We start from the raw sequence: 27,647 nt of genomic DNA on the forward strand, positions 1-27,647 counted from the left end.
AATATTAAAACATTGAAGTTGCCATTATTAGGATGTCATGTTTGTTATTATTATTAATATATTATTTAAATTATTATTAAGATACATGTGTTTGCATCACTCTCGTTGTAATATTGCACATAGTTTTCCTTGGCCAGTTGAAATATATCAAATTTCTCTACTATAAATGCTGACACTGCAGACGTTGTTTTGTATTTTCTAGTGGTGACACTACGAGTGTGTCTACCGCTGCAGCAGGTGTAGCAGGTAGTTCATAAACGTTCATATCCATAAATATGCAGTTGTCACTGAATACCGCCCTTGTTTATCCTTTTGCAACAGAAAGTCAAATAGACGTAAGAGGGAGGGGGTATTACTTCCCCTGCTTTCAGTGTTGAGGAGGTGTGCATTCATGCTATGCATTCATGAATCCACTTGAAACAGCATGATGTAGGCAACATTTTATTCTCTGAGGCCTGATGGACTGTAATAGAGGCTTTTTCCTTGCATTGTGAAGACCAGCGCCCGTTGTTGAAAGAGGATGGATCACGGCAAACAGAGCTCAGTACCAGTAAGGTAAGCGCCAAAACGAGTTCATTAAACGCACCAATGGGACTGAAGTTAATTGTGAATATTCTAATAATTCCAGTTTCACATGCTGAAGAAAATCTAGCTGTGTGATTGTGTGTGTGAGTAAGGTTTGTTCAAATCTTAATTTTCCAGCAAAAATGTATTTGGATTAAAAATGAAAAAGAAGAAGAAGGCTGACAAAGGTCTCGTCTTTGCAAACAGAGGTGCTCAAGGTACGGCCTTCAAAGCAAACATCATGTGCAAATGCTGAGCAGCTCACGGGGATTAATTCCATGTACTTGTTGACAGTTGATTGATTACACACCAATCCAGGGTTTTCAGGACATTGAGTGTTGTTGATTAACATGATCTTGATTAAACATTATCTTTCTAGATGAATCGGAGGTGGAAGGTACTGTGGATGACCCACCAGGCTTATCCTCTGAGAATCCCCAAAGTGTCAGGGAAGCTGTCGTCTCTCCACACTTGCCCTTCAGAGAAATGGTCAATACGAAGAGGTATCAAACTCCCGCTTTTTTTGCTTAGTTTAATACTGGTTTACATATTTATGTATTTGGCTGGTGCTGACCTGGTCCTGTCTTAATAGATCCAAGCCTGCAGCCAAGATTTTGGAAAGTGAGAGCAAGCCACAGAGTTTCCAGGTAGGGATGTTCTCACTGGACTAATGCACTATATAGTGTTAGTGTGTGTGTACCTACTGATGAAGTGCTAAAGACCTTCCTAACTATGCGACTGTGATCAATCTCCATAGATATCCATCAATATCACTGAAGCCAGACAGCTGGTGGGTGAGAACATCGACCCCAGCGTGGTGATTGAAATTGGAGATGAAAAGAAACAGACGTCAGTAAAAGAGGGGACAAACGCACCGTTTTACAATGAGGTGACCTGCTGTTGCTGTACCATTAGACACGCTACAGGTGTGGGCTTGAGTAGAACATTTTGCTTCATATACTGTCTAACATTACCGTTTTTTCCTCAACAGTATTTCGTGTTTGACTTCTTTGCTCACCAAGAGATCTTTTTTGACAAAGTCATTAAACTCTCAGTAAGTATATACACGTAGATCCAGTTTTTTTCATGTCTGAGCCATCTGGATTAGATTTGGAAATGCTGATCTGCTGTTTATTTTTTTATTAAGGTGATGCATTCAAAGATCATGAAGAGCTACTGTATTGGCACATTCAAGATTGATGTTGGAACTGTTTACAACCAACCTGGTAAGAGTGTTGTTTTTTATTATTATTCCTGGGGAAGCTTAAACGATATTGGAATCATATCTGTATGGGCTGATTATTGCTATAAAAATGTATCCGTGTTATATGTCTATATATGTCTATAAATAGATGTACTCCTAGTTTCTAAATTTCAACATTTCCCAATTTCATATTTATGTATTGGCATCGACAGTTATGACCATGAAAATGATCAGATATCTGCACCAGACTGCAATTCTCATTTCATGCCTCTTGTCTTTTCTGTTTCAGGTCATCAGTTCGTCAATAAGTGGGCAGCGCTTATTGATCCCAGTGATATCAGCACAGGGGTCAAAGGTCACCTGAAGTGTGACATCTGTGTGTCTGGTAAAGGAGATGTGTCGCCCCGTTCCCAAAAGTTTAGTGATGCTGAAGAGCAAATAGAAAAGTAATTTCTTGGTTTCTTTATTTATATATTTATTTATTAACAGTATGAAAAAGGGCTTTTAACTCAGCAAGTTCTCTTCTTCCCTAGTGTAGACTGTTCATGATTAGTAGCATGAAAAGTAGCAGCTAATGCAAATAATACTGAAACACTGACCTTCTCCAATGACCATTCCTATTTTGATCCAGGAACCCACTGCTGCCTGAAGGTTTCCCCTCTATGCGCCCATGGGCTCGCTATTATGTGAAAGTGTACAGGGCTGAAGGTCTTCCCAGAATGAACTCAAGCATCATGGCCAATGTGACGAAAGCGTTTGTTAGCGACAATACAGCTCTCATAGATCCATATGTGGTGGTGTCGTTCTTCAGCCAGGTGGTAAGTCTGTTGTGCAGTATTGAACAGTTCAGTGAGCGTTAGAATAGGATGGAGTAATTATACCCAAATAAAAATACTGTTCCTTCAGTGACCTTTTCAACAAACAGACCAAAAAAGCAGACTCTTATAGAACGTATACTGTTGAGTGAAATGTCTTAATAAATCCAGCATCTATCAGCTTACAGTCTAAAAAAGTTGACACAGTGATACCATAGAAGAGCCACCTCTGATTCCTTAAAGAACCATGTCTGAAAAAGAGATCTAACAGTATGAATAACATTTAAGAGACCTAAAGGTTTTATACCAGTTTAAAGGTTCTTCTTGGAACCGTTACATAATGTGGGGGTTCTTCATGCTCACACATTTCATTTGTAAACATCTGAAGAGCCGTGATGCTTTCATGGGCTTGGTGGTTTCTTTCTGATATCCTTTGGAACATGGTGGCTTGAAATGAATCCAGGTCTCCCAGAGTGAGCCACCAGCTGTTAATAAAATCAGGTGGACTGAAGCACAGGGCATCTCAAGGACTCAAGAAATAAATCCAAAGAGAGACTTTAGAGAGGTAAAGTTGGAGCACGAAGGGCATGAGCTCCTATTGGGTTAAGAAACCAATACACTACACTCCCATTAATCATACTTGCACCCTTCGTTTGTGCATGCCCGCTATGTCTGCAAGGCTGTAGGGTGTCCCTTTTCTTTCAATTTCACAAGCACCCCTTATGAGCACTTGATGCAAGTCTGCATCAGATCACATTTTTGTGAAGGCAATTATCCATGTTCCACTGTGATCCAGAGACATTCCTTGTGTAAACCAACTGAAAAATGGAGAGAATGAAAGAGTAAGTATGGGTGGAGTCTGTTATCTTTTCTTTATTGGGACTGATATGGATTTGTGTGTCTGGAAATTATAGTTTCATTTCCCTTGAAGTGATTCTTTGCTGCATCGTTTAAGCAGCAGTGATGTATACAGGTGAAGGGTCGTGAGGTCCATATTCCCCATTTTACTTCTCTTTAAAAAAGGAAAGCAAATCTCAAAGAAAAACTCTTTAGTATAATAAAAGAACAGACTCTTATAGAGACAGATAAAAGGGGCACATGAAGTAACTTCTAGAGCCCCTACCCAAAAAGCTCTGAAACCAAGACCTCACGCCTGGTGGCGTTTGAGGTCTGGTTAAATAAAGGAAAGCACAGATGAAAACAGTTGCTTTTAATTAGGTGGGAGGTGTTCTGTGCCTCCCTCTGGAGGTTGGAGGTGGCCTAGCATTTTGCCTGGCCACAGGCATTAGTAATCCTTAGGGTGTGATAAAAATCAAGGAGCACAAAGGAACTATAGGAACTGAAGTTTGTCAGATGCTGGTCTTCTCTTTTTGATGCCCAAAATAGTTCTTTGGTTGATTCTCTCTTTTGCTCAAATACTTTCAACAGGGACGGACCACCACGCAGAAGAGCACAGCAGACCCTGTGTGGAATGAGCAGGTGGTGTTTAAGGAGATGTTTCCTCCTTTGTGCCAGAGACTGAAGATCCAGGTACTGGATGAAGGTAGCATGAATGATGTAGCCATTGGAACTCACTACATTGACCTTCGCAGGATCTCCAATGACCAAGATGGAGATAATGGTATATATACATTACTTCAGGTTAATTTACATAGACCTTATTACACACCATCATTTCATTTCGTTTAAAAAGATGCCTGTTGGTCCACAGTTAAGGCCTCTTAAGCTGTATTTGGCATCATTTCTCTTTCCTGCCCAGGCTTCCTCCCCACGTTCGGACCAGCATGGATTAACATCTATGGTTCTGCCCGTAACTCCACACTGGTAGATGATAACCAGGAAATGAACGAAGGGATAGGGGAAGGGGTGTCCTACCGAGGGAGGCTGTACATCCAGCTGGCTGTGGAGATCCTAACTGGAGGGGCCGAGTCCAAGTCTGTGTTTTCCCTGAAGATGCCTTCGAAAGATGCTAAGGGAGGGAAAACAGCTGGTAAGGACCCCAAAGCTGGGACAGGGGGACCAGGTGGAGGAGAGGAGGAGAAAATGGGAGCCATGGTACTGCCTGTGGATCCACCCGAAATGGTGAGGAACATGCAGTATATATTCTCTGGCAAAATTTAGAATGTTTCTGTCTGTGCCGATATTTATGTGTTTCTGCGCTAAACGCAGCATTTATTGGCACTGTTGTGTTTGTTTAGGTGAACGATGAAGACAAGGAAAGCTTCATACTCATTGGTGCCATGTTTGAGGCTACTATGATTGACAGGAGGATTGGGGACAAACCCATCAGCTTTGAGTTCACTATTGGTACATATGATTTCATTCAAATTGCATTAGATCAAATATGTGGTTCTCACTAGTCTTAGGTTATATTTTGTATTGATGGGATATTTGAACTCTGCTTTGTTTCTCCCAGGCAACTGTGGTAACTTAATAGATGGTGCTGCTCCACCAGCTGCCAAGAAAAAGGTGGAAAAGGGGTCTGATCATCCAAGCCAAGAAGGAGCCATGACTGCACCTCTTCTGGAGGCTCAGCAGTCATCATTGTCCTGCAAGTCCACCACAAAGCCAGAGAGGCCTCATACTGCACATGGGAACAGGTCAGCTCACTGCTGTATAGCTCCCAACACTTATTTGAAAACTGGATAGTTTATTGTTTGTATTTGAGCTGATATGTGCTGCAATTTTGTGATGTATAAAAGCAGTTGTTGTGTGTTGTGTGCTTGAACTGGTACTGTGCAGGTACACTTACTCAACGATACACATGTTTGTAATAGAAAAATAAAATAAAAAGCCAAAGGTGTCTTGGCTCCTATTAACCATGGTATCTAATAAACCTAAATAATACTAGCCTGACTCTACAGGTTACACACAACTAGATAAGTTCATAACTACATTTATATTGCTAACTAACCTTAGGAAAACTACTAGCTAAATACACTACCTAGCAGTAACCACAAGTGACCTAAACACATCAGACCTCATTTCACACAAATTACATTAACTGAGCTGAATTATCCAGCTAGCTATATTACCTAGTAAGCTAATGGTCGACTAACACTAGCTCAAACTCAGCTAGTGATAGGTTTTCATAAAAACCAATGAGAAAAATGTATATATTGTCACAAAGTAGAATTTATTTACTATATGAGAACATAAAATGGGACCACTGTGTTAACATCATAAAGCTCCTGTTAGCTATAGCATTATATTAGCCAACAAATTACCCTCCTAGTAAAACTACACAGGACTTGTTTTGAACAAGTTAACAGTGCTTGCTGGCCCTTTATACATGAACATTAATAGAATTATAAGCTGAATTTTGCTCACTATTTCCCAATGGATCCTTTCCGAAATTTCCGATATTTCCAAAATTTCGAAAATTATGTTTTTTCTTTAATGCTGCCCTGTAGATATTAATAGACCTGCACACATGCATTTGTTTTCCTTTTTTATTTAAAGGGCCTCATTTATTTAAAATAGCCTCATTGTATAGCTAATGTTATTTGTGCCCTTGTGCAAAAGGATACTGTGGAAAAGGTTCAGTGCATGCAAATGTGTTGCATGTGATTATGGAGCCCACACACTGAGAATTCTGGGTAACAATGAGGCTAATAAGAGTCAGCCATCAGCCAATTCTCTATAAAGAAATGTCAAACGAGATGTGCGTTGCATCTCAAACAGTTATTAAAGTATTAGTATCTTGTCTGTACAGGGTCTACTATTATTTACCCATTTCTACTCGGAAGCCCTGCATTCATGTGCGGTGCAGCTGGGAGGATCGGACGTACCGCCTTCATCATTCCAATATGCTGGATAGAATAGCCGTCATGTTTGTAAGTCAGCATACACCTGTTGGCAGCTCCATCATATGACCAACTGACAGTACATTCTTACAGTACATGATTATGATAAATGTCATGTGTGGTCCAGGAAGAGGGTGTGGCCAGGGTGACCGAGCTGGAAAAGCGGATGGATCCAGCCGTTGGACCTCTGATGCAGGCCATATTACAAGAGTTTTGCAGAGATGCCAGGTACAGAGAAGTTGAGGTCTCCCACATATTTTATTATGCTTTATAGCAGCATTTTGCATTATTATATTTGTTGCTCTTGGGATCAAACCACAGTTCACAATTTACTTCACCACTGTCATTAATACAAATCAGACTATGAGCTCAATAAACTCTTTTAATGTAAAACTTGTTTGAGTTAGTATTTATGTCATAAGTATATTTCTATTTTGCACTGGGAACCACTTCTAGAGAGTTTATTGCCTCTGCTGAAAAGAAGGTCAAGGAAGCCCACCTGACCATGTTGGATAAGAAGAGGCTTACCCTGTGCAAACAGGAGCTGGTGAGAAGAAACTCAGTTGTTTTTAGTAAGCAGTGGTGAAGCTTTGGCATGTCTTCTACATGCTACTCTCTCACTCCCCCTTCTTCAGGAGAGCATGATAGGGGTGGCTGGAACCATCACTGAGCCCAAGAGAAAAGTCCTGACCATCAAAGAGATGCTACAAGAGTCACAGAAACTCACTGAAAGAATCAGGTTCCTGGTAGAAGAGGTCATTACACAGCTTTTCTTTGTGTGCACAGCTTTTGTGTATGGCAGTGCAGTACATGTCTTTACCATCCTTAAAAATACTGTCCTCTGTTTCATCCTGGCTTCAGCCTCAGCACACACTTCCAGATGTATTTGTGTGGATGCTCAGTAATAACAAACGTGTGGCATATGCCCGCATCCCTGCCCGCCACCTGCTTTACTCTGAGAACCACGTGGAGAGGGGTAAAGACTGTGGCAAGATCAGCACCCTGTTCCTTAAGGTACCACAAGTCTTTTTCTACACACTTTACATTTTCTAAAGGAGCTATTACAGGAATGAGTAAACCATCTACCGTTCCACCTTGATGAGAATGTGTCAGTAAATGCAGATCTTTCCTGGTCTCATTGGGGATATAAACATTAACTTTTTAGGTTAATAGGTTTTATGTCAGAAATTGGTATATGCTTTTACATGGGCCCTGTGGGTTAAGTATAACCAGAAACTTTAAGTTTAAGTTAAAGTGAATGAAGTTAAGGGCTATAGAATATACTACATACATTAGTTAACATATCACATATCATTGCTGTCAAGTAAGAATTTTCTATCCTCTTTTTTGCAACATTTTCATAATGTGAATGTGGCAGTTCAATGGACCAATACAAATGCTCCAATATTAGATTTTTACATTCATTTACATTCATTGGAAATTATTATTATTTTTTTTTTTTACGTTTTTACATTTTACGTTAACAAACCCTTTGCAGTTTTTTAGGATACTGAATTTATTTTTCAGCTTTTCTAAGCTTTAATCATGTCCTTTTTAGCCCCCTGGGAAGCGAGGAGCAACCTGGGCTGTGCAGGCCAAAGTGGATGTATATCTATGGCTGGGCAACTGCAGAGAGTCCTCCAATATGCTAAAGAATCTCCCAGAAGGCTATGAGCTGCTGGGGGTATCGCAAGAAGAGAGCAGCAGCACTCCTCCTGAGAGTATACTGTACAAAGGTAAAGGTCCTGCTGGTCTTAAGGGTCAGATGAAAGCTGTGTCCGAAACTGTGTCCTGTTTACTGTATAGTGGTCCTGAATACATAGTGCAGAATTTCCAGTGCTCTATAACAGTCCACAATGCACCACAGTGTGTGTGTGTGTGTGTGTGTGTGTGTGTGTGTGTGTGTGTGTATATATATATATATATATATATATATATATATATATATATATATATATATATATATATGTATATATATATATGTATATATATATATGTATATATATGTATATATATATATATATATATATATGAGGAAAAACTTGAGGAGTTTTGATTCATTGATGCCCTCTGGTGGTTGTATAACGCTAATGCTAGTATTGATCCACTCCTATCTTTTCTACAGACCACCATGAGTTCCAGCTGAGGGCTCATATGTACCAGGCACGGGGGCTCATTGCAGCAGACAATACGGGCCTCTCTGACCCTTTCGCCAGAGTGTCATTCCTATCCAACACCCATGTTACTGCAGTAAGCATGTGCATGAAGAAATAAATACTGCCGTTGAGAAGCTTAGGGTGTTAGACAAGAGTTATGAATGAGGAAGAGGCTCACAACAGAGTGTAGATGTTGTTTAAATGTGAGGTGAGGATGCTGAGTGCATTCAACCTCTCTTCTTTTAGATCATTAACCAGACACTTACGCCAACCTGGAACCAAATGCTGATAATGGACAAGCTGTCTCTGCATGGAGTGCTCAATGAGCTGGCCCAAGAACCACCTCTCATTACTATTGAAGTCTATGATGACGACGCTCTGGTGAGAACAACACAGTGGATTCACAAAATCACAGTTTGCTTACAAATCACTGAACAATCAAAACAGAGATCATTTACATAAATCAGTCTTAAAGGTATAATAACTAAACGAAGAAAAAGCAAACTTGGAAAATGGTGAAGGAACATGAATTATTATTAGTTTTTGGAAATTGCAGCCATCACTAAAGTTATCAAGCACCCTAGGCTTATTATTCAGTTATGAATCCTGATGCAAAAGGTGTACTGTGAATTATTTAGCTATTTGGTGTAGCATATCATGTGGAGTCCCACAGGGTTCTATTCTAAGTCCTATTAAACTGATGTTAATTATGACATTTCGTCAATACTATATGTTATGCTTTAGCTTGAATTGTTAAGTTCTTGATAGTGAAGGTCCTATAGTGCCTATTATGTCTTTCACAGGGGAAGCCAGAGTATCTGGGCTCAACTGTAGCCATTCCAGTGGTCAAGCTGACAGAGGAACCATACACACCCCCTCTTTTGCAGTACAGTCCCCTCTTCTGTGGGAGCTTGTCAGGTGGAGACATACTTGGAGCTTTTGAACTCATTCAGGTACGGGATATAAATGACCATTCCTCTTCTTTGGATACAAACATACACTCCCTCACTGACCATAAAATGATGTATTTATGACAAACCTGTAGGTTTCAAAATCAGGAAAGCACTCTCTACCTCCGTTCGATGAGCCAGAAGGCTCCATCTACCCTGTGCCTTCATATATACAGCCTGTGCTCCGCAAGTATAGAATTGAGGTGGGTGAGATAAATAAATAAAAAATAATATGAAGTGAATAGAAAGTATAAAATTATGGATTACTCAACACTGTAGTGTGCAACAGAGTGTGGACCATGTGTGTTTTGGGGCAATTTAGGTTCTGTTCTGGGGTTTGAGAGAGCTGAAGAAGGTGCAGCTTCTCTCGGTGGATCGGCCTCAAGTGTTCATAGAGTGTGCAGGAAAAGGAGTCAACTCCTCCGTGATACAGAGCTATAAGAGCAACCCTAACTTCAGCATGATTGTGGACGCCTTTGAAGTGGTAATACTGACTCGACAACACTGCACTCATTGCCTTCCGCTCTCAACATGTGTGTGCAGCATTATGGTGGACACTCTAGCTTTCTTTGTTCCTGTGTGCAGGAGCTGCCGGAGGATGAATACCTCCACCCTCCACTCACCATCACTGTGGTGGACTGGAGAGCCTTTGGCAGGAGCACTCTGGTGGGCAACCATGTCATTAATAATCTGGTCCTCTTCAAATACACTCCTCCATCCCTGCCTCCTCCCAGAGCAAAACCACATGAGCCGGACATTATTGAGCGTAATGGGGTTTCTGATTTATAATAATAACATTAACTGCCCATCAAAGGTTTGGGGACATCTAGCTTTTACTGCAAATTTATGTGATAATATTTTTGATTAATTAATTAATTTATATATTTTCACTCTTTTGAACTGTATTTTGGAAAACTTTAAATCATTACTTAGTGAAAGCATTAGTAAATATCTGTTTATACTAAAGGTACCAAAGAATATTTAGTACCAAAGAATAATTGAGCATTGTATTGTTCTTTTATGTATAAATGGTAAGTATGTGACTTTAGTTGGGACCAAAAAAAGCTCAGACGTCATTTAACAATCCTATTTACAACCCTGTTGTTCTGACTGAACAAATAACAATAATTCATACTGATTTTTAGTTTATGGAGGGCTTGTGGAAAAAAAACAATAAGCCCTACTCTTATTGTCTGGTTTACGGCACTCTGTGAAAAGTGAAAAGTGAAAACTCTCAGAACCCTCTTATTATAGCATAGTTTTTACACTGTAACAAAAACCACTGTAATTATTCGTACTGCAGCATGTTGCTGTCCTCTTGTTGTGCCCTCTCTGCGCAGTGTGCTGTTAGCAAGCTGAAGAGACTGCAGCCATGTTAGCATTTAGCTTTGCCCCCCCCCTCACTTCCCTGGGTTTTTACCCTGGGTTCTTACCCAGGGAAGTCTTACCGGTCTTACTGGGTTTTTCCTCTTCAGATGTGTGTTTAGCTCCAGCTTTGTAGTCAGCTAATTTGTTTATGAGGTAGTGAGGTAGTGAATGTGGAAAAAAAAAAAAAAAAAAAGATAGTAAAAGTTGTTGTTGGCTAGCATTTCCTCTGCGGACACTGGTGTAGGAAAAGCAGCGGTTATGAGAACTTATCTAGCAACATGTATTCCCTTAACTAGCAGAGTCTGGAGGTGATGAGCTGCTCTGGTACCAACAGCACCATATTCTCCCAAACTCCCAAGCTGAATTTGATCGTTTCGACAGCTTTGAGTAGGGCTTTAGGTTGTGGGCTTGGATGTATGTATATTTTGTGGGTGTAAATCTAGCAGATATTTTATGAAAGAGCGTTTTGGAATTGACCATCTGTTGTGGTTATGCAGGATTTTTATTTGATGGCGTGTTTTTGGTTCATGGTATGCGCTGAACTCTTGTTTTCCAACTATACCCAGGAAAATACAGTTTGACAGTTTGAAGTTTTTTCCTCTTCTTTTTTAATTAAGTAACATTGGGAAAATTTACTTTTAAAGAAACCAACAGCAAGATGACTCCAAACCATTAACAGGCAGTTTTTTATTAAATCTCCATTTTATATTATAAGTCTGCTCATTGCAGGTTTTGTAATTTTCTGATAATCTCCTAAACTGGAACTAAATGAATGTTAATTTCTAGCTGCACCACTTCTTGGACAAGAAGGCACTGAAGCACGATCCAATGATGACATTTACATCAACATTGAGCAAGAGGAAACCCTCAAACCTTCTCTTGTAACTGAACCTGTGCCTCAAGATAAGAAAGTAAGTTAACAGAGATAACACAAGCACAAATAAGCACAAACACACAGGTTTCCTGTTTTCAGTCGCCCTGTAAACAGTACCTGCAGCTCTGACTCTTTCACACAGGATAGGGAGTCTAAAAAGAGCAAGCGAAGATCTACAAAAAGGAAGAAGCGCACTGCTGCTGATGAGTCTGCAGACTGTGTCATTGACTGGTGGTCAAAGTACTATGCTTCAGTGGAGAAGATCCAAATGGTCCGATTAAACTCTTTCCTCCAGTACAGTCTAATTGTTGTTGTATGTAATACCTGCTAACCTCACACATGACGTTTTGATTTCTAGACAAAGCAACGAGAGACCAATCCATTTCCAAACCTCTACGAAACTGGTGAGATATTAAAATCCCTCACTTTGTTACTTTAACAATCAGTTCAGCTGAAATGTGAAGACATACACTCTATACGTTTTAGCTGTAGTCAAAAATTCATGTGTTGATGTTTTGCAGTACCGCCACTTCACAACTTGCTCTCAGAAGGAGTAACCAACATGGGTAAGAATAGTGGAGAACGTCCAGTCTATTTCATGTTCTTATACCAGTTAGTTTTGGTGGGTGGCCAACAGAGGAATGAAACTCAGGGATTGTATTACTCATAAGAAAGGTTATTTTGAGGACTTTTGCCAATGACTTTTCATTTATTGCTTTCAATGAAAACGATTAAACTCTTTTATACATTCCCACCTGCTTTAGACACCCCTACCTTAAACTACCCTTACCATGCACTGGCCTACCTTTATATATTTACTTCGTGGGTTGGAAGTTATGGACTCTATCCCATTTATTGGCATGCACAATTTGGCTGTGGTCTTCTACCCCATTCATTACTGGTGGGTTTGTGACCACAACACTACTTCTCTGGATAAGGACATCAGCCAAATGCCATCAATGTAATGTAATGTAGTGTAACAGGTGGAGCTTTGTTCTCCTTAGTGTTGCTGCTAGATTGAGAGTGGTCCATCACTCAGTAATATCAAGAACAGTTCTGTGGCTATTGTTGAAGGGTCAGAGGACAACATACATTTTAAATGCCAACAGACAATCTGTGTCAAATGGTCCACCAGTAAGGTTTACCTCCAAGGTAAGCGTTGTAAACAAACTAATAGAATGTAAAATAACAGAAGTGTTTTAAGCTGCAGGACTAAAGGACAAGAAAAGGACGATGAGTTTCAGAGGTGTGACTGAGCAGCAGTCCAAGCTAGCAACTTTGAAGGTAGTATGGAAGTTCCCATTAGGTAATCATTGGATCTAGTGCCTGTTCAACAGTTCCTTGTAGTTTTATTATTATCTGATGTAAAATGACCTACATTGTGACATTCACTCTCTTCAGATTTATGACAAAGAGCTTGAGGCAGAGTTTGGTCCATTTGATGACTGGGTCAAAACCTTTCAGCTGGTCCGCGGCAAAGCAAATGAAGAAGAGGGCTCTAGTTCTGAAAGATTTGTTGGGAATTTCAAGGTAAGTTTATATTGGAAAATTGTTATTAAATACAGAATTAACCACAGACATTCAACTGTCTGAATGTCACAGTGAAACATTTTTTAAGATGTTTAGATAAGGCCTAAATTTAGTGTTTTCTAGAAACATGTGCTGTACATGTCTTTCCTCAGGGTAGATTCTGTCTGTATAAGCTGCCTGATGGTGATAAGTATGACTGTCTGGACTCTGGGGACTATAAGATAAACCAGGGGATTCCACCCAACACCGCTGTGAATGTCCTTATTCGGGTGTATGTTGTTTCAGTAAGTTTCCAATGATCTCATTCAGAAACGTAACCAGTAACGTCAACACTCTACTAATACACTACGCATCTGTAATCTGCGTGTTTTCAGTTTATGTGTCCAGTGATGCAGGGCATGAGAAAGTGTATCTTTCTGTCTTCATTTTTATAATTTTTTAACATAATTTAAATCTGGCAGTTTATTGTGTCAGATCACACATTGTACTAAGACTGAATGATAAATGGACCAATAGAAATGCTCAAGAATGCTCAATAATAATCTTTTTTACTTTGACCTTCATTAGAAGTTAAGAAGGGTTTTTTTCTCTTCTTGTAAAGCTACCATTTTAGAGATTAGAGAGTTTTTTTGTGCAGGGGGGATCATATTCTGCATATTAACCTAATAATTAAAATTAAAATTTTATTCCAGCTTGTCTGAATATTTTACTTTACATAAGAAAGTACATCTGGATGAGTCATAAAAGAGCCTATATCATGGAAATTGAAATTTCCTTCACTTTTTAAAATCAAGACATTTAAGGTACTATTTAAACACCTAAAAACATACCAGTCACTCCCCAGTTAATATGTGGCAAATAAGCTGGAAAATCAGCTTGTTTTCAATTAACCATTTATTTGATGACACAAGTCATGTACATATCAAAATCCACGGAAGACAAGCGTCCAGACTTTTTTCTGTTCTGGCACCAAAGTGTTGGAACGAACTTCCCCTGGGTGTCGGAACGGCAGAGTCCCTCGCTGTCTTCAAACCCAGACTGAAGACCCACCTTTCTCGAGAGTACTTGGGCGAATAGCAGAATACTATTGTCACCTTATTGACTTGTGCTTAGTAATGTCTAAGCTTAGAGGTATCTTTGAACTATTAGTCTATTCTAACTAGCTAAGGTTTTTTCTTGGGTAAATAGCAAAGCACCTTTGTAAGTCGCTCTGGATAAAAGCGTCTGCTAAATGCTGTAAATGTAAATGTAAATATCTCCATCTATTCAGCCTACCATAGCCTATTCATCCAGCAGCTCTTAGAAGTGTTTTAGCTTTGAGTACATTTTACATGAGATCCAAAACCAGGAAGGAACATAATAAAATACAAAAAAAAGTAGGTCATGGGCTCTGTAGATTTTCTGACATGCTGCCTTAAATGGGTTCTCAGGCATCTAACCTTCATCCAGCTGATCCTGATGGGAAAGCAGATCCTTACATTGTACTGAAGCTGGGAAAAACTGTCATCAAGGACAGAGACAACTACATCCCAAAACAGCTCAACCCAGTGTTTGGGAGGTAAGGATTTGACCACCTAATCAAGTATTGAGGACTTGCGTGGATGCTGTTTCTCTTTGACAAAATACTTTGTCTTAAAAAGTCATTCTTTCCGTCAGATCTTTTGAAATCCAGGCCTCCTTCCCCAAGGAATCCTTACTGAAAATTCTCATCTATGACTATGATGTCGTTGGGGGGGATGATTTGATTGGTGAGACACAAATAGATTTGGAGAACCGGTTTTACAGCAGACACCGTGCCACTTGTGGCCTACCTTCTGAATATGCCATGTAAGATATGCTTAAATCATTTCAGAACTTTCTGGAAGCATTTTTGTGTTTTTTTTTTTTTTTTACAAATTTTTACTTACAATTCCTTGTACAACTCTGTCTATTTTTCCACATCGCTGCTAGTGAGGGCTACAATGCTTGGAGAGACTGCATGAAGCCAACTGACCTTCTGACCAAGCTTTGCAAGGAAAACAGACTTGACAGCCCCCGCTTCACTCCTGGAAGAATCACCATCGGAGAAAAAGTCTACACTGGCAAAACTGTCTTTGCTGATGAGGGTAACTATAATCCATCATATAAACTAGCTCCTGAAGATGAATTATGTTACTTCCTAACCAGCGAGTGTCTGAGAGAGTGCTTTCATGTTTCAGATCAGATGGTGGAGTCCTATGAACATCTGGCTCTGAAGGTACTGCACAGGTGGGAAGAAATGCCAGGCATGGGCTGCAAACTAGTGCCAGAACACATTGAGACCCGAACTCTCTACATCAAGAACAAGCCTGGGATGGACCAGGTAATATTTCAAAGTTCTCCTGTTCATTTCCAAAACGCTTAAGGAATGCCACTTGATAGAAACTACATGAATGCTTATATTTAGTAAGTAATTAAAATGAAAATATGACCACATAGAAACTGATTCTCTACAGTACTTCTGTTCAGGAGATCATCTTATAGGTCTGTGGCTTGTAAATTACTCAGAAGTGAAGAGTGCTTTGTCTATTTCTGTATGTTCTCTAGGGCCAGGTGCAGATGTGGGTAGACATATTTCCTATGGACATGCCTCATCCTGGACCTCCTGTGGATATTTCCCCCCGTAAACCCAAAGGGTAATACTGTCTGTCTACTAACAAATTAGCCTCACCTTAAATCTTTTTATTAAACTCATAACTATTTATTAATTTAACAAGGTATGAGCTGAGGATCATCATTTGGAACACAGAAGATGTCATATTGGAAGATACCAATTTCATTACTGGGCAACAATCAAGTGACATCTATGTCAAAGGGTAAATGTGTGCAGTACACGTGTAGAAATAAACACATGCGTGGATATGGTGTTTTACCTGATGTACCTCACTGTTCCTTCTGTGTGGCCTCAGGTGGCTGAAGGGTCTTGAAGATGATGCCCAGGAAACAGACGTCCATTACAACTCCCTAACTGGTGAGGGTAACTTCAACTGGCGCTTTGTGTTCCCCTTCCACTACCTCCCCGCTGAGAAGCTGGTGGTGGTCACCAAGAGGGAGAACATCTTCTCCCTGGACAAGACAGAGCACAAGCTGCCTGCAGTGTTGGTTATGCAGGTGTGGGACTTTGAGAGACTGTCTTCTGATGATTTCCTGGGTAAGACAGATATTTATGTCAGGACAAAATCTCTCTCTCTCTCTCTTTGGCCATATAGTGTATATGTCACGTCTGCATTTTTCATTTCTCTAGGCTCGGTAGAGCTGGACCTTCATGGGTTTCCACGTGGTGCTAAAACAGCGAAAGACTGTAAGATGGATATGATGAATAACAGCACAGAAAACATCTCCATCTTCCAGCAGAAACGCTCGAAAGGCTGGTGGCCCTTTGTGAAAGCTGATGAGCTCACGGTGTGTTAACAAAGCTTCAAATTCTACAGACTAATTCATTCTTTGTTGTGTTTTGAAAGTCACTTTTCAAAATGTGTCCTTTGAGATGGCTTCAGACTAACGTTGTGCAATGATTAAAACACTTGATCAACCACTTCAAATTGTTAGGGCTTAATATTAATGCCACTGTACTGAACCATTTCTATCTACTGATCTAGGGGAAAGTGGAGGCAGAGTTCCACTTGGTGACAGCTGAAGAAGCAGAGAAGAACCCAGTAGGTCGAGCACGCAAGGAGCCAGAGCCTCTAGAAAAACCCAAGTAAGAATAATGCTGCATTTGATGTAGATCAAAATTAAATACTGTGTGTGTGTGTGTGTGTGTGTATACAGTGGGGGGGGGGGGGTGTATTTAGTCAGTCACCAATTGTGCAAGTTCTCCACTTAAAAATATGAAAGAGGCCTGTAATTGACATCATAGGTAGATCTCAACTATGAGAGACAAAATGAGAAAATAAAATTCAGAAAATCACATTGTCTGATTTTTAAAGAATTTATTTGCAAATAATGGTGGAAAATAAGTATTTGGTCAATAACAAAAGTTCATCTCAATACTTTGTTATATATCCTTTGTTGGCAATGACAGAGGTCAAACGTTTTCTGTAAGTCTTCACAAGGTTGGCACACACCGTTGCTGGTATGTTGGCCCATTCCTCCATGCAGATCTCCTCTAGAGCAGTGATGTTTTGGGGCTGTCGGCGGGCAACACGGACTTTCAACTCCCTCCAAAGGTTTTCTATGGGGTTGAGAACTGGAGACTCCGGGACCTTAAAATGCTTCTTACGAAGCCACTCCTTTGTTGCCCTGGCAGTGTGATTGGGATCATTGTCATGCTGAAAGACCCAGCCACGTTTCTTCTTCAATGTCCTTGCTGATGGAAGGGGGTTTGCACTCAAAATCTCACAATACATGGCCCCATTCATTCTTTCATGCACGGACCAGTCGTCCCAGTCCCTTTGCAGAGAAACTGCCCCAAAGCATGATGTTGCCACCCCCATGCTTCACAGTTGGTATGGTGTTCTTTGGATGCAACTCAGCATTCACTCTCCTCCAAACACAACGAGTTGTGTTTGTACCAAACAGTACTACTTTGGTTTCATCTGACCATAAGACATTCTCCCAATACTCTTCCTGAATCCAAATGCTCTCTAGCAAACTTCAGACGCACCCGGATATGTACTGGCTTAAGCAGGGGAACACGTCTGGCACTGCAAGATCTGAGTCCCTGGCGGCGTAGTGTTACTGACGGTAGCCTTTGTAACGTTGGTCCCAGCTTTCTGCAGGTCATTCACTAGGTCCCCCCGTGTGGTTCTGGGATTTTTGCTCACCGTTCTTGTGATCATTTTGACCCCACGGGCTGAGATCTTGCGTGGAGCCCCTGATCGAGGGAGATTAGCAGTGGTCTTGTAGGTCTCCCATTTTCTGATTATTGCTCCCACAGTAGATTTTTTCACACCAAGCTGCTTGCCTATTGCATATTCAGTCTTCCCAGCCTGGTGCAGGTCTACAATTTTGTTTCTGGTGTCCTTCGACAGCTCTTTGGTCTTCACCATATTGGAGTTTGGAGTGGTGGGCAGGTGTCTTTTATACTGTTAACGAGTTCAAACAGGTGCCATTAATACAGGTAATGAGTGGAGGACAGAGAAGTTACAGGTCTGTGACAGCCAGAAATCTTGCTTGTTTGTAGGTGACCAAATACTTATTTTCTACCATTATTTGCAAATAAATTCTTTAAAAATCAGACAATGTGATTTTCTGAATTTTCTTTCTCATTTTGTCTCTCATAGTTGAGGTCTACCTATGATGTCAATTACAGGCCTCTCACATTTTTTTAAGTGGGAGAACTTGCACAATTGGTGACTGACTAAATACTTTTTCCCCACTGTATGTATGTGTATGTGTATGTGTATATATATATATATATATATATATATATATATATATATATATATATATATATATATATATATATATATATATATATATAAAGATGGTATTATAGATGAATATATTATGCATATACATATATAATACCATATTCCCATGTGCAGTTATTAAGGCAACTTTCTGTTCTCCTTCTAGTCGGCCAGACACCACATTCTCCTGGTTTGTGAATCCTTTTAAGTGTTTCTTCCATCTGATCTGGAAGAACTATAAGAAGTACATAATCATTGCTTTGGTGCTGCTGATCCTGACATTGTTTCTTGCCTTGCTGTTTTATACCCTGCCCGGGGCTATCAGCAACAAGATTGTCAGTGGATGATTGATCAAGGTAAAAGAGAAGTTAGGCTACCAACAGTTTTGGTAATGACAGATTAATGCACTGTAAGAGACTAGTTGAGATTTTATTATACAGTCTGATTGTGTATTATCATTAATAGTTTATAATCCCAAATCATAAGAACACAATTGTTTGACATTGTATTGCTTTTAAATGCATGCTTAAGTGTTGAAACACCTGAAACATTAACTGAAATATCTGGGGGCTTGTTTATTAATCATTTATTCATGTTTTAAGTGAATGAAGTATTCAAGAAGGACAGCAAGTGACATTTCTTGTAAAGAATGAGACATTTAGTGTTTTCAATAAAAAGGCCTGAAGTCAACGCAAGTCAGAAGTTATCTAACAAACAACTCACTAGTCTACATTTCTTCTGACACTGTTGTCTGATACTTTTTATTATCAGCTACTGATAATCTCTATGTATTAAATACATGCTCAGTGACACAAAACATCAATGCATATTAACAGGTATAATCTCTGTACATTTCTGCCTTTATTGCTATGGTTGTACTACCAAGATGTTTTCTCCACCACCACCATCTTTTGGAATTTTTAGTCACGCAGCATTGCCAAGCATGTCTACACGTGTGGAGGAGAATGCTAAACAGTTTGTAACAGTGTGTATATACACTTCCCAACAGTATTTAGCCTATTTATGCTCAGCTACTTCATGTGTCTTGGGCTCTATTTGTAAAAGAGCTGTGTAAATGAAGACATGGTAAAGAGCTGCTACCTGATCATACTTTTTCTGAAACTCTCTTGTACTTGTAACTGAACACAGACACAACAAGAGCTTCACCTCATACCTTAATTGTTGTAAAAACAATTAGATTTCTAGTTCTACTGAAATTCACAACTGCACAGAATAAAATGTCTGTAGAGTCTAGTGCCATCTCAGGGAATTCTGGAAGAAAATGCCTTGTGTTTGCATGTAATTTGTATTTGCTTAACAGAGATGCATTTGTGTCACCAGCAGTGAGCAGTATCTGGATATTATCCAGATAGGAAGTTAAACAAGGCCAATGTGAAATGCATGAAGCAGAAGGTAACCTAATCACCGCAATATGGTCATGGCAAAATGTGTTCACAATGAGCAAACCCATGTGTTTTTACTGACACACCCCTCAGAACACAAAAATGTCATTTGTGTGAAATTTCACACTCTGCAGAAATGTATGTAAAAATAAATTAACATGTTCACTGTACCAAAACCAAACCTGAGCTCCCTAAACTCCCAGATCACATGTATGTATATCTAACAGTCACTGAAACATCTCAGAGCCAGTTGTGGGAGCTGAATGCTGTGGAAACATAGTGGATCCAGATGGCATTTGACCCTCAGCTACACTGAGTCTCTGTGCTGCCAGTAAAGGACTGGATCTGATCTGCAGCGGTAGGCTGTATGCGCCCGTCTCAGACGGGCTGGGTCTGCTGAGGGCCCCAAAGCTTCCCTGCTGTGCAACCGTCTCTCCTCGCTTCCGACTGCCACGTTGCGTAAACAGCGCCTGTGTTGGTGCTCCATTTAACTGTGCTGCCTGTGACATCAGGCATGCCTGCAGCTTGCGCTTGGCCCGCCAGCGGGCTACTCGAAGACGAGTCTTCTCCCTGCGCTCTTTCACCAGGTCGGCTAGCAGGGCCTGAGGCAGCGTCTGTTCCAGCTCTCGCCGGCGCGTCTCACTGCGCTTCCGCACTTCGATCCGTTTACGCTTATATTCCTCATACAGGTTCAGGTCCTTACACCATGGACGCACCTGCCTCTGGCCACTCGCCATAGCCATCTGAGACTCAGCATCTAGAAACACAATAATACAGAGGAGAACATGTGAATGAGGAGGACATCTTTCAAAAACACATTAAGAAGACACTACTTTAGAGAGTTTGGGTGAGATTTATAATAACCAAGGCCAGGCTGAGAATGTTCAGTGCAAAAATGTCACAGTTGGTAAAAATCTCTGGATACACTGTCATATCAAAATATTGTGACCAACTCCAGTTAGGAGTGAATTCTGCCCATTTTAGCAGCTCTACTTACCATGTAGTTTTATAATTGCAGGCTGTAGTCCGTCTGTTTCTGTGCATACTTTGTTGGCCTCCTTTCACCCTGTTTTTTAAATGGACCACACATCACCATTTCAGAGCAGCAGTGGGTCATTCTCAGCACTGCAGTGACACAGGCGTGTGCTCCTACCAGCACGACACACTAGCACACCACTGCAGTGCTGAGAATGATCCACCACCCAAACAACACCTGCTCTGTGGAGATCCAGCTCACTGAAGAACAGGGTGAAAGGAGGCTAACAAAGTATGCAGAGAAAGAAGAGGGGGGTGGTCATTTTGATAGGACTGCATAGAACTTACACATATACACACTCGCAGTCTTTCCAGGTATAATAGATTTAATTAGAACATTTCATAAAATAAGTCTTCTGAACACAACATAATACATACAAATATTTACAAACATCTGTTTAAAAAGAGTGAATTAAGTAAAGAAATTAAATAATTGCCAGGTTTGCCACATACATACTTTACAATCTATAAAACAGTTGCTTAAAATGTTCTAAACACCAGAAATGAAAGTGAATGACTGACGATACAGCACATTTATATGTAAAGCATTGCCTAAAGAGCCTCTAGTCGTTCATGGGTTTCTGCAGTTTTTCGCCGTTGCCGTCGTTTGGCTGCTGCCCATCTCTGCTGCAGTTTTATCCTCTTTTCCATGGGGAGGCATTTACTGGACATTATCTCTCCTTGTGCTTTTCTTTCTTGGTATCTGGAAGCGGACAAAATGTTACATTATTAAAGCACTATAAAGAAACTGTAGAAATAAAATGCTTTACACACAAACAAGAAGAAATGGCTAACTGTTGCCGTTTCTGCTCCAGCATGGCCTCCCTCTTAACTGGATCTGCATTTAGTCTCTCCCTGTATCTCCTGGTCCTCTCTGCGTTACTCAGTGGTTTGTCTAGGAACAGCAAAGTAATGGAGCTTTACTTATTTGGAATGATTTCAACTCTGTATTAACAGCAACTATCTTGAATCGCCTGGTTATCTTTACAGAATTAACCAATTATGATGCAGTATGATGGTACAAAAGAGCATGAAAGCACTATTTTCTACCAAAATACCATTACTGCTTTCATTATTCAACATCAGGGTTGGGATGTAACTGAAATACAACTATTCAGAGTACTGGGGGAGCAGAAATCTATAAACAGGATGTCAAACTGCTCCTTTGCAAACTTGTAAGGAATGACTGAACTGACCATTTTTAAACCCACTGTGGCTTATTATTTTGTTCATCTCTTAAGAGCTAACATGCTATGACTACTTTGGCATGCAACAGTTAGCAATGTATATAATAATAGCCTCAATTGTGCATGTATGTTGGTATTAAGTAGAAGTATGGGAAATTAGGAATAATGGCTAAATAAATAAATAATTAAAAGCTCACCTTGTCTTCTGATCCAGAGCTTCGTAATCATCATGGTTTCATGGGAACCTCAAACCAGCAAGAGTCTTCATGTCAGTTCCCGTTTATAAACAAATGTTTCACATAAAATGACAGGACATTGCTTGTGACGCCTAGATGCAATCAGCTGCTTGAATTTTAACAGTACGACCGCATTTCGCTAAATACTGAGTGCATTTGTGGGAAACAATAAATAAATAAAGATTTAATCCAATCTCAAAACTCTATCTAGACTATCTGATCACATGATATTTGAAGAAAAGATCTCTAATAATACCTTCAAATGGAAGATTTAACTTATTTCCTTAGTTTGTTTTTGCTGTTCAATAAAATCTTTTGATAAGTTTTAAGGTGATTCTTTTGTTTGCACACCCTTGCCATGGCCAGACCCACATAAACCAACGTTTCTAGTTACCACCATTTTGAGCTTTTTGTCAATTGTATTTAATTACCTGCTCCCTTTAACGACTACATTTACATTACCAGGCTGAAGTGACTCAAATCTGACTTTTTATTTTAATGTGACACAGATCTGTTTTTTTTCAGGCATGTGTGGACATGTCAAATTCAACCTTTTTCAAATCAAGTCATTTTCATATGTAACTGATTTGTGGACATGCAACATGAATGTCAGGACAGATTTAATGCATCTTTTTAACTCCACCCACACACTTCGTCCTGTTGGTGATGGAGGCAAAAGTCCATGTAGAAAAGTCTGCTCACTGGGTGGACATCTTTGCATTGCTTCTGAGCAGTTATTTTCTGGGCACGCATGGGAAGAGACCAAAATACTTTAAACTGAAGGTCAGATTACTGTTTCTCATATATATTTAAAGTCACTGATTCAATCTAATAAAACCTCATAACCTGTTTGCAGCATTAGGCTAAATAAATTACTTTGTTTTGGGCTTGTTCTGGCTTGCATACACCTCCACATCTGGGTCCGTTTCAGGGACAGATTCATTTATATAACAGACAGATACAGGTCACTTACTTTTATGAATGTGAACCGTCAAAATGGTCAAATCCAATTAAATGGAATTGATTTGCCTCGTAATGTGAACATAGTCTACATTTGCGTTTATGTTGGTTCTCTGGACATAAACTGAATGATCGGCTAGCCTAAACCAATTACTTAGTTACTCGTGTTAGCAACTCCCTGTTTGATGTGTCCAACTTCCGCTCAGGTTTTTTTTTTTTTTTTGTGAAACTGACCAGAGTGGAATATGATCATGTGTTCATCAGCAGAAAGGTCTGCATATACTGTCCCTTAAAACAAGCCTCCACAGCTTGAACATCACAGATCGTGTTAGCTTTACCTACACTTTCCCAGAGAATGACTTCAATTGACCTTTCAGACGTTTTCATTAGAACCATTTCTCTCCGTTTTAAACCCCTTAATTCCTCATTCTTTGAGGCTGCAATGAGCTTGAAAAAAGGACATGCCTGAAACAGGATGGCTGCTTCCAGAGAAGTTGAAATTTGCAGTTGAGACCATCTCAGCAGCTGGGGGGGGTTGTTCATATTACAGTGGCAATGCCACTGACAAACACTTTGTGGTCTGAAAAAACTCCTACAGCCTTTCAAGCTTTTAAGCTTTGCACTTTAGTTAGGGATCTGTTTTCCTGGTTATGTACAAGGAAAAAAAATCAGATTGAGTTGAGCTTCGCAAGCTTAATAACATTTACTAACAATAGCTATTTATGATGCTAAAACATCATGCAGAGTCTCTTAGAACCTGTTTATATAACCTGGAATTAACATGAATTTCTGGTGATTGGATCACGTTCGGATTTCACTTGTCTGCATAAAAAAGCCAGGTGTAAACACCCCAAGACGCACTGTGATTGAATTATTTCTGACCGGATCACTCAAACCACCTTCGGAGGTGGTCACGGACGGATCTCAAGTGTAAACAAAATGCATTTTCTTTGATCGGATTCTGTCAGGGACTCGGAAATATGTCTGCTGGAAAAAGTTTAATACGAGTAAATATTACTGTGGATCCTGTGGCTCATCTCTCTCTTTTACTCCATCTCCCTCGCTGTGTGTTTGTGTTTGTATGTGCCCTCACATTCGTACTCGATGGCAGGTGATGGCAGTATTACAGAGTTTGCCCTTGCAGTTTAAATAGACCTCAGATTTTCTGATAGAGCCACTACGAGAATAAGAGAACCGTCTATCCGTCTAACCATCCTCTGAACTGTTCACAGTCTCCTGGAGCAAGACTATTTTGATGAGAAGACATTGTTTACAAGAAGTAAAATTGAAACAATGTACTTTTTAATGTTTTTGTTTTTTTAATGTGGGAAGGTAAAATCTCATCTGGTCACGCCAGGATGTCAATAGGAGTGTCAATAGAATCTGGTTATTTCCAGATACAAAACATGTTAACCTAAGGTGTAAACAGGCCTTTAAAGTATGAGTAACAGTGAAAAATGTCTTCAGAACCTGTCTGAGAACTTACCAAAGCATATCATTTACATTTATGGTATTTAGCTGACTCTCTTCTCCAGAGAGACTTACAAGGTTACTCGTATTACAGATGTGGGCCAATGTAGTGTTAGGAGTCTTGCCCAAGTGGTTATTAGTGTGGTGTAGCATAGTCACCCAGACCAGGAATTTTCAGCAATGTTTCAGATTTAGAATAATGTTATTATTACCATTTTTAATGATGAGAGACAAGACCTACTTTCACCGCAGCTTTTTTAAAGCCACACGAAGAGCAACTGACCATGACTGGAGGAGAGCGTAATCTGTATAGTTAGTCTGTGCAAACCTAACAAATGTCCTTGGTGGGCCACTATTACTACCACGCGACTGTGCCATGCAGCAGCACAAATAACTGATCTACAATCTTTTAAAAAAACATGCTGTGGTGTGGCCTGAATATGGCTGTGAATACAACTAAACTAAACACATCTGAAGGAAGGAGGGAGGTTAGGAAGAAAGGATGGCCCAAAATCCCTCTTCAAATGTTGTCTTATTTGCAGGTACAGGTAACTGGTATCTGATGGAGGTGGTGGAGGTGATGACTGTTAAAAGTGGACAGCACTGTAGACATTTACTCAACATACTCAAACTATAAGAGCTATTCACTACAGAGGAGGTGGGAAAATGCTCAGCTTCAACTCACATGTACTTGGGTCCACCCCCAGGAAGCCTGGTTCCGTGAGCTGGTGACACTGCTGGGTCAGAGGCAGTTCCAGGGAGATGCTTGGTCCTGCTTCTACAGCCTGCTGACAGAGCTCTATCCGAGGACATTCTGAGGCGGCCGGATCCACTGGCTCCTCCTTCACCTGCACAATCTCAACCTCTCCTTCTTCTTGTTTAACTTTGAAAGGAGGAGATCCTTCACAAAATGCTGTAGGGGCACAGAATCCTTCGCTGTTGTCGGGTACGGGGAGGATGCCGGAGTCCACAGTGTCCGTGTGCTCCACCTCTGAGGCTGATGCTGGAGGCGTTTGACCCCACAAGGGATCTGTGCTTTCTGCCACCAGACCTTCACTTTCCAACACAGCGGCGTTGGAGTTCTCTGCTGGAAAACACAGACACACACACACACAAATCTTTTACCATCACATCAACCAATATCAACTCAACATACGCTATATGGACAAATGTATTGGGACACCTGCTCATTCATCATTTCTCCTGCAATCAAGGGTTTTACAAAATACTTTATCCAGCTTTTGTTGGAGTAACTGTCTCTACTGTCCAGGGAAAAGGCTTTCTACTAAATTTTGGAGGAACATTGCTGTGAGGATCTGCTTGCATTCAGCACCACTTGTTTGTAATATCAAGTCATTTGTATCTCTCCATACCTTTCACAGACCCCATATGCGTTTTCGGTCCATGCGTCTCCTCGCCGTAGTTCTCAGAATTGGTGAAGGCCTCGGTTGGGTCGGGTGGCTGAGGCATGTGTTGAGTTTTAGGAACGGGCAGGGTCTTCTCCCATGTGGGCTCTGCCATATGAACCGACTTCGGGACTGGATTCTGCACTTCGACACACTGGGACACGTTCACGCTGCTCGCTGTGGCTCTTCTCGGATGCCCCAAGTCTCTGCCGTGATGGACACTGCGTACTCTGCCTGGCTCAAACTGAAGGAGCACAGGTCTGTCCGGTCTGTGACTGAGCAGAGCCTGCCGGTCCTCTTTAGCGGTCAGGGCGTTCACGTATCTCCGCATGGTCTTCATTTGACACCGGGACATCTCCAGCATGTTCCTGATGTTCTCGTTCTCTTTTTCTTTGGCGTTCATCTCCCTCCTGAACTCCTCGAATTTCAGACTGACGACCCGGATCATCTCGCCTAACACCGTCTCCACCGCGGCGTTCACTGCCTTCTCGATAACGACACCCATCTGCCCTCTCATAAGAGAAATTGTTAAATTCACATCCATCGTGTGGACTCGACAGAAACACCCCTTAACCCTAACAAACAGCCCAGCTACCGCGGCTAACTAAATAGCAGACCGGCTATCGGGGGCTGGCTAGTGCTAGTGCTAGTGCTAGCTGGGTAGCGTGCGGTGCTACACTAACCGCTCTCAGCTCACAGCGTTCAGCTTTCTGATAGATGGTCGCACAGCATGTCCTTAGGAGGAATTAAACCCCTGAGTGCTGTACTCAGACCCAAGATCTGTATCGAAAATGGGCCAGAGCTTTGTTGTCGAGGTGTCACAACCCAAAACAACAAAGCTCGACTAACCACTTCCTCTCTCCTCTTGCTCTAATGTGGCAGCTCGGGGAGAACCACCACAGAGCGTTTCTCTGCCACCTACTGGAGCAGCGGTGAGTTACGTGTATTTCTCTGCCCATTTATAACCATTGTAGGGTTTTTTTTGTATATATATATATATATACTGCTCAAATAAATAAAGGGAACACATCCTAGACACATCCTAGATCTGAATGAATGAAATATTCTCATTGAATACTTTGTTCTGTACGAAGCTGAATGTGCTGACAACAAAACCACACAATAATCATCAATGGAAATTAAAATTTATTAACCAATGGAGGCCTGGATTTGGAGTCACACATAAATTAAAGTGGAAAAACACACTACAGGCTGATCCAACTTGGATGTAATGTCCTTGCTCCGTATTGTGTGTGGCCTCCACGTGCCTGTATGACTTCCCTACAACGCCTGGGCATGCTCCTGATGAGG

The 27,647-nt window shown here is 40.7% G+C and overlaps 2 protein-coding genes across 4 annotated transcripts; one reads left to right on the forward strand and one right to left on the reverse strand.

Moving 5' to 3' along the window:
* The first annotated feature begins 520 nt into the window (after positions 1 to 520).
* fer1l6 (fer-1 like family member 6) lies at positions 521 to 19,201 on the forward strand. The gene is made up of 42 exons (XM_072686378.1): positions 521 to 555; positions 703 to 782; positions 944 to 1,067; positions 1,157 to 1,211; positions 1,322 to 1,453; positions 1,556 to 1,618; positions 1,712 to 1,790; positions 2,058 to 2,214; positions 2,400 to 2,586; positions 4,012 to 4,204; positions 4,343 to 4,665; positions 4,782 to 4,890; positions 5,000 to 5,183; positions 6,299 to 6,419; positions 6,517 to 6,617; positions 6,846 to 6,936; positions 7,025 to 7,144; positions 7,251 to 7,403; positions 7,948 to 8,125; positions 8,515 to 8,639; positions 8,792 to 8,926; positions 9,349 to 9,498; positions 9,591 to 9,698; positions 9,818 to 9,979; positions 10,081 to 10,261; positions 11,650 to 11,774; positions 11,880 to 12,008; positions 12,096 to 12,141; positions 12,259 to 12,303; positions 12,942 to 13,021; positions 13,139 to 13,267; positions 13,420 to 13,551; positions 14,698 to 14,825; positions 14,924 to 15,094; positions 15,218 to 15,372; positions 15,466 to 15,608; positions 15,833 to 15,921; positions 16,003 to 16,101; positions 16,195 to 16,436; positions 16,530 to 16,687; positions 16,885 to 16,985; positions 18,806 to 19,201. The coding sequence occupies exons 1-42, from the start codon at positions 521 to 523 to the stop codon at positions 18,984 to 18,986; spliced, it is 5,499 nt and encodes a 1,832-aa protein (XP_072542479.1). The 3' UTR covers positions 18,987 to 19,201.
* On the reverse strand, positions 19,083 to 27,193 carry LOC140560946 (uncharacterized). 3 transcript variants are annotated; one of them, XM_072685670.1, is made up of 6 exons: positions 26,304 to 27,193; positions 25,616 to 26,017; positions 22,462 to 22,509; positions 21,873 to 21,972; positions 21,630 to 21,780; positions 20,723 to 20,799 (listed from the first exon to the last, which is right to left on the reverse strand). In XM_072685670.1, exons 1-5 carry the CDS (start codon positions 26,878 to 26,880, stop codon positions 21,630 to 21,632), a joined length of 1,278 nt encoding a protein of 425 aa, XP_072541771.1. In that variant the 5' UTR covers positions 26,881 to 27,193; the 3' UTR covers positions 20,723 to 20,799. The 3 variants fall into 3 exon arrangements, with proteins under 3 accessions (XP_072541769.1, XP_072541771.1, XP_072541770.1); XM_072685669.1 differs by lacking the exon at positions 20,723 to 20,799 and having other exon boundaries at positions 21,518 to 21,780; XM_072685668.1 differs by lacking the exons at positions 21,630 to 21,780; positions 21,873 to 21,972; positions 22,462 to 22,509 and having other exon boundaries at positions 19,083 to 20,799.
* Positions 27,194 to 27,647: the final 454 nt, after the last annotated feature.

Source organism: Salminus brasiliensis, chromosome 8 (assembly GCF_030463535.1).
Source record: "Salminus brasiliensis chromosome 8, fSalBra1.hap2, whole genome shotgun sequence".
NCBI lineage: Eukaryota > Metazoa > Chordata > Actinopteri > Characiformes > Bryconidae > Salminus > Salminus brasiliensis.

Coding starts and splice junctions, on each gene's coding strand:
- LOC140560946 (XM_072685668.1), bottom strand. CDS start 26,880: ATGGATGTGAATTTAACAATTTCTCTTATGAGAGGGCAGATGGGTGTC. Junction 26,018..26,303: donor GCATATGGGGTCTGTGAAAG/GTATGGAGAGAT, acceptor TGTGTTTTCCAG/CAGAGAACTCCAACGCCGCT. Junction 20,800..25,615: donor GGGGGTGGACCCAAGTACAT/GTGAGTTGAAGC, acceptor TTGTGTTTCTAG/ATGCTGAGTCTCAGATGGCT.
- fer1l6 (XM_072686378.1), top strand. CDS start 521: ATGGATCACGGCAAACAGAGCTCAGTACCAGTAAG. Junction 13,268..13,419: donor GATTTGTTGGGAATTTCAAG/GTAAGTTTATAT, acceptor GTCTTTCCTCAG/GGTAGATTCTGTCTGTATAA. Junction 15,609..15,832: donor ACAAGCCTGGGATGGACCAG/GTAATATTTCAA, acceptor TATGTTCTCTAG/GGCCAGGTGCAGATGTGGGT.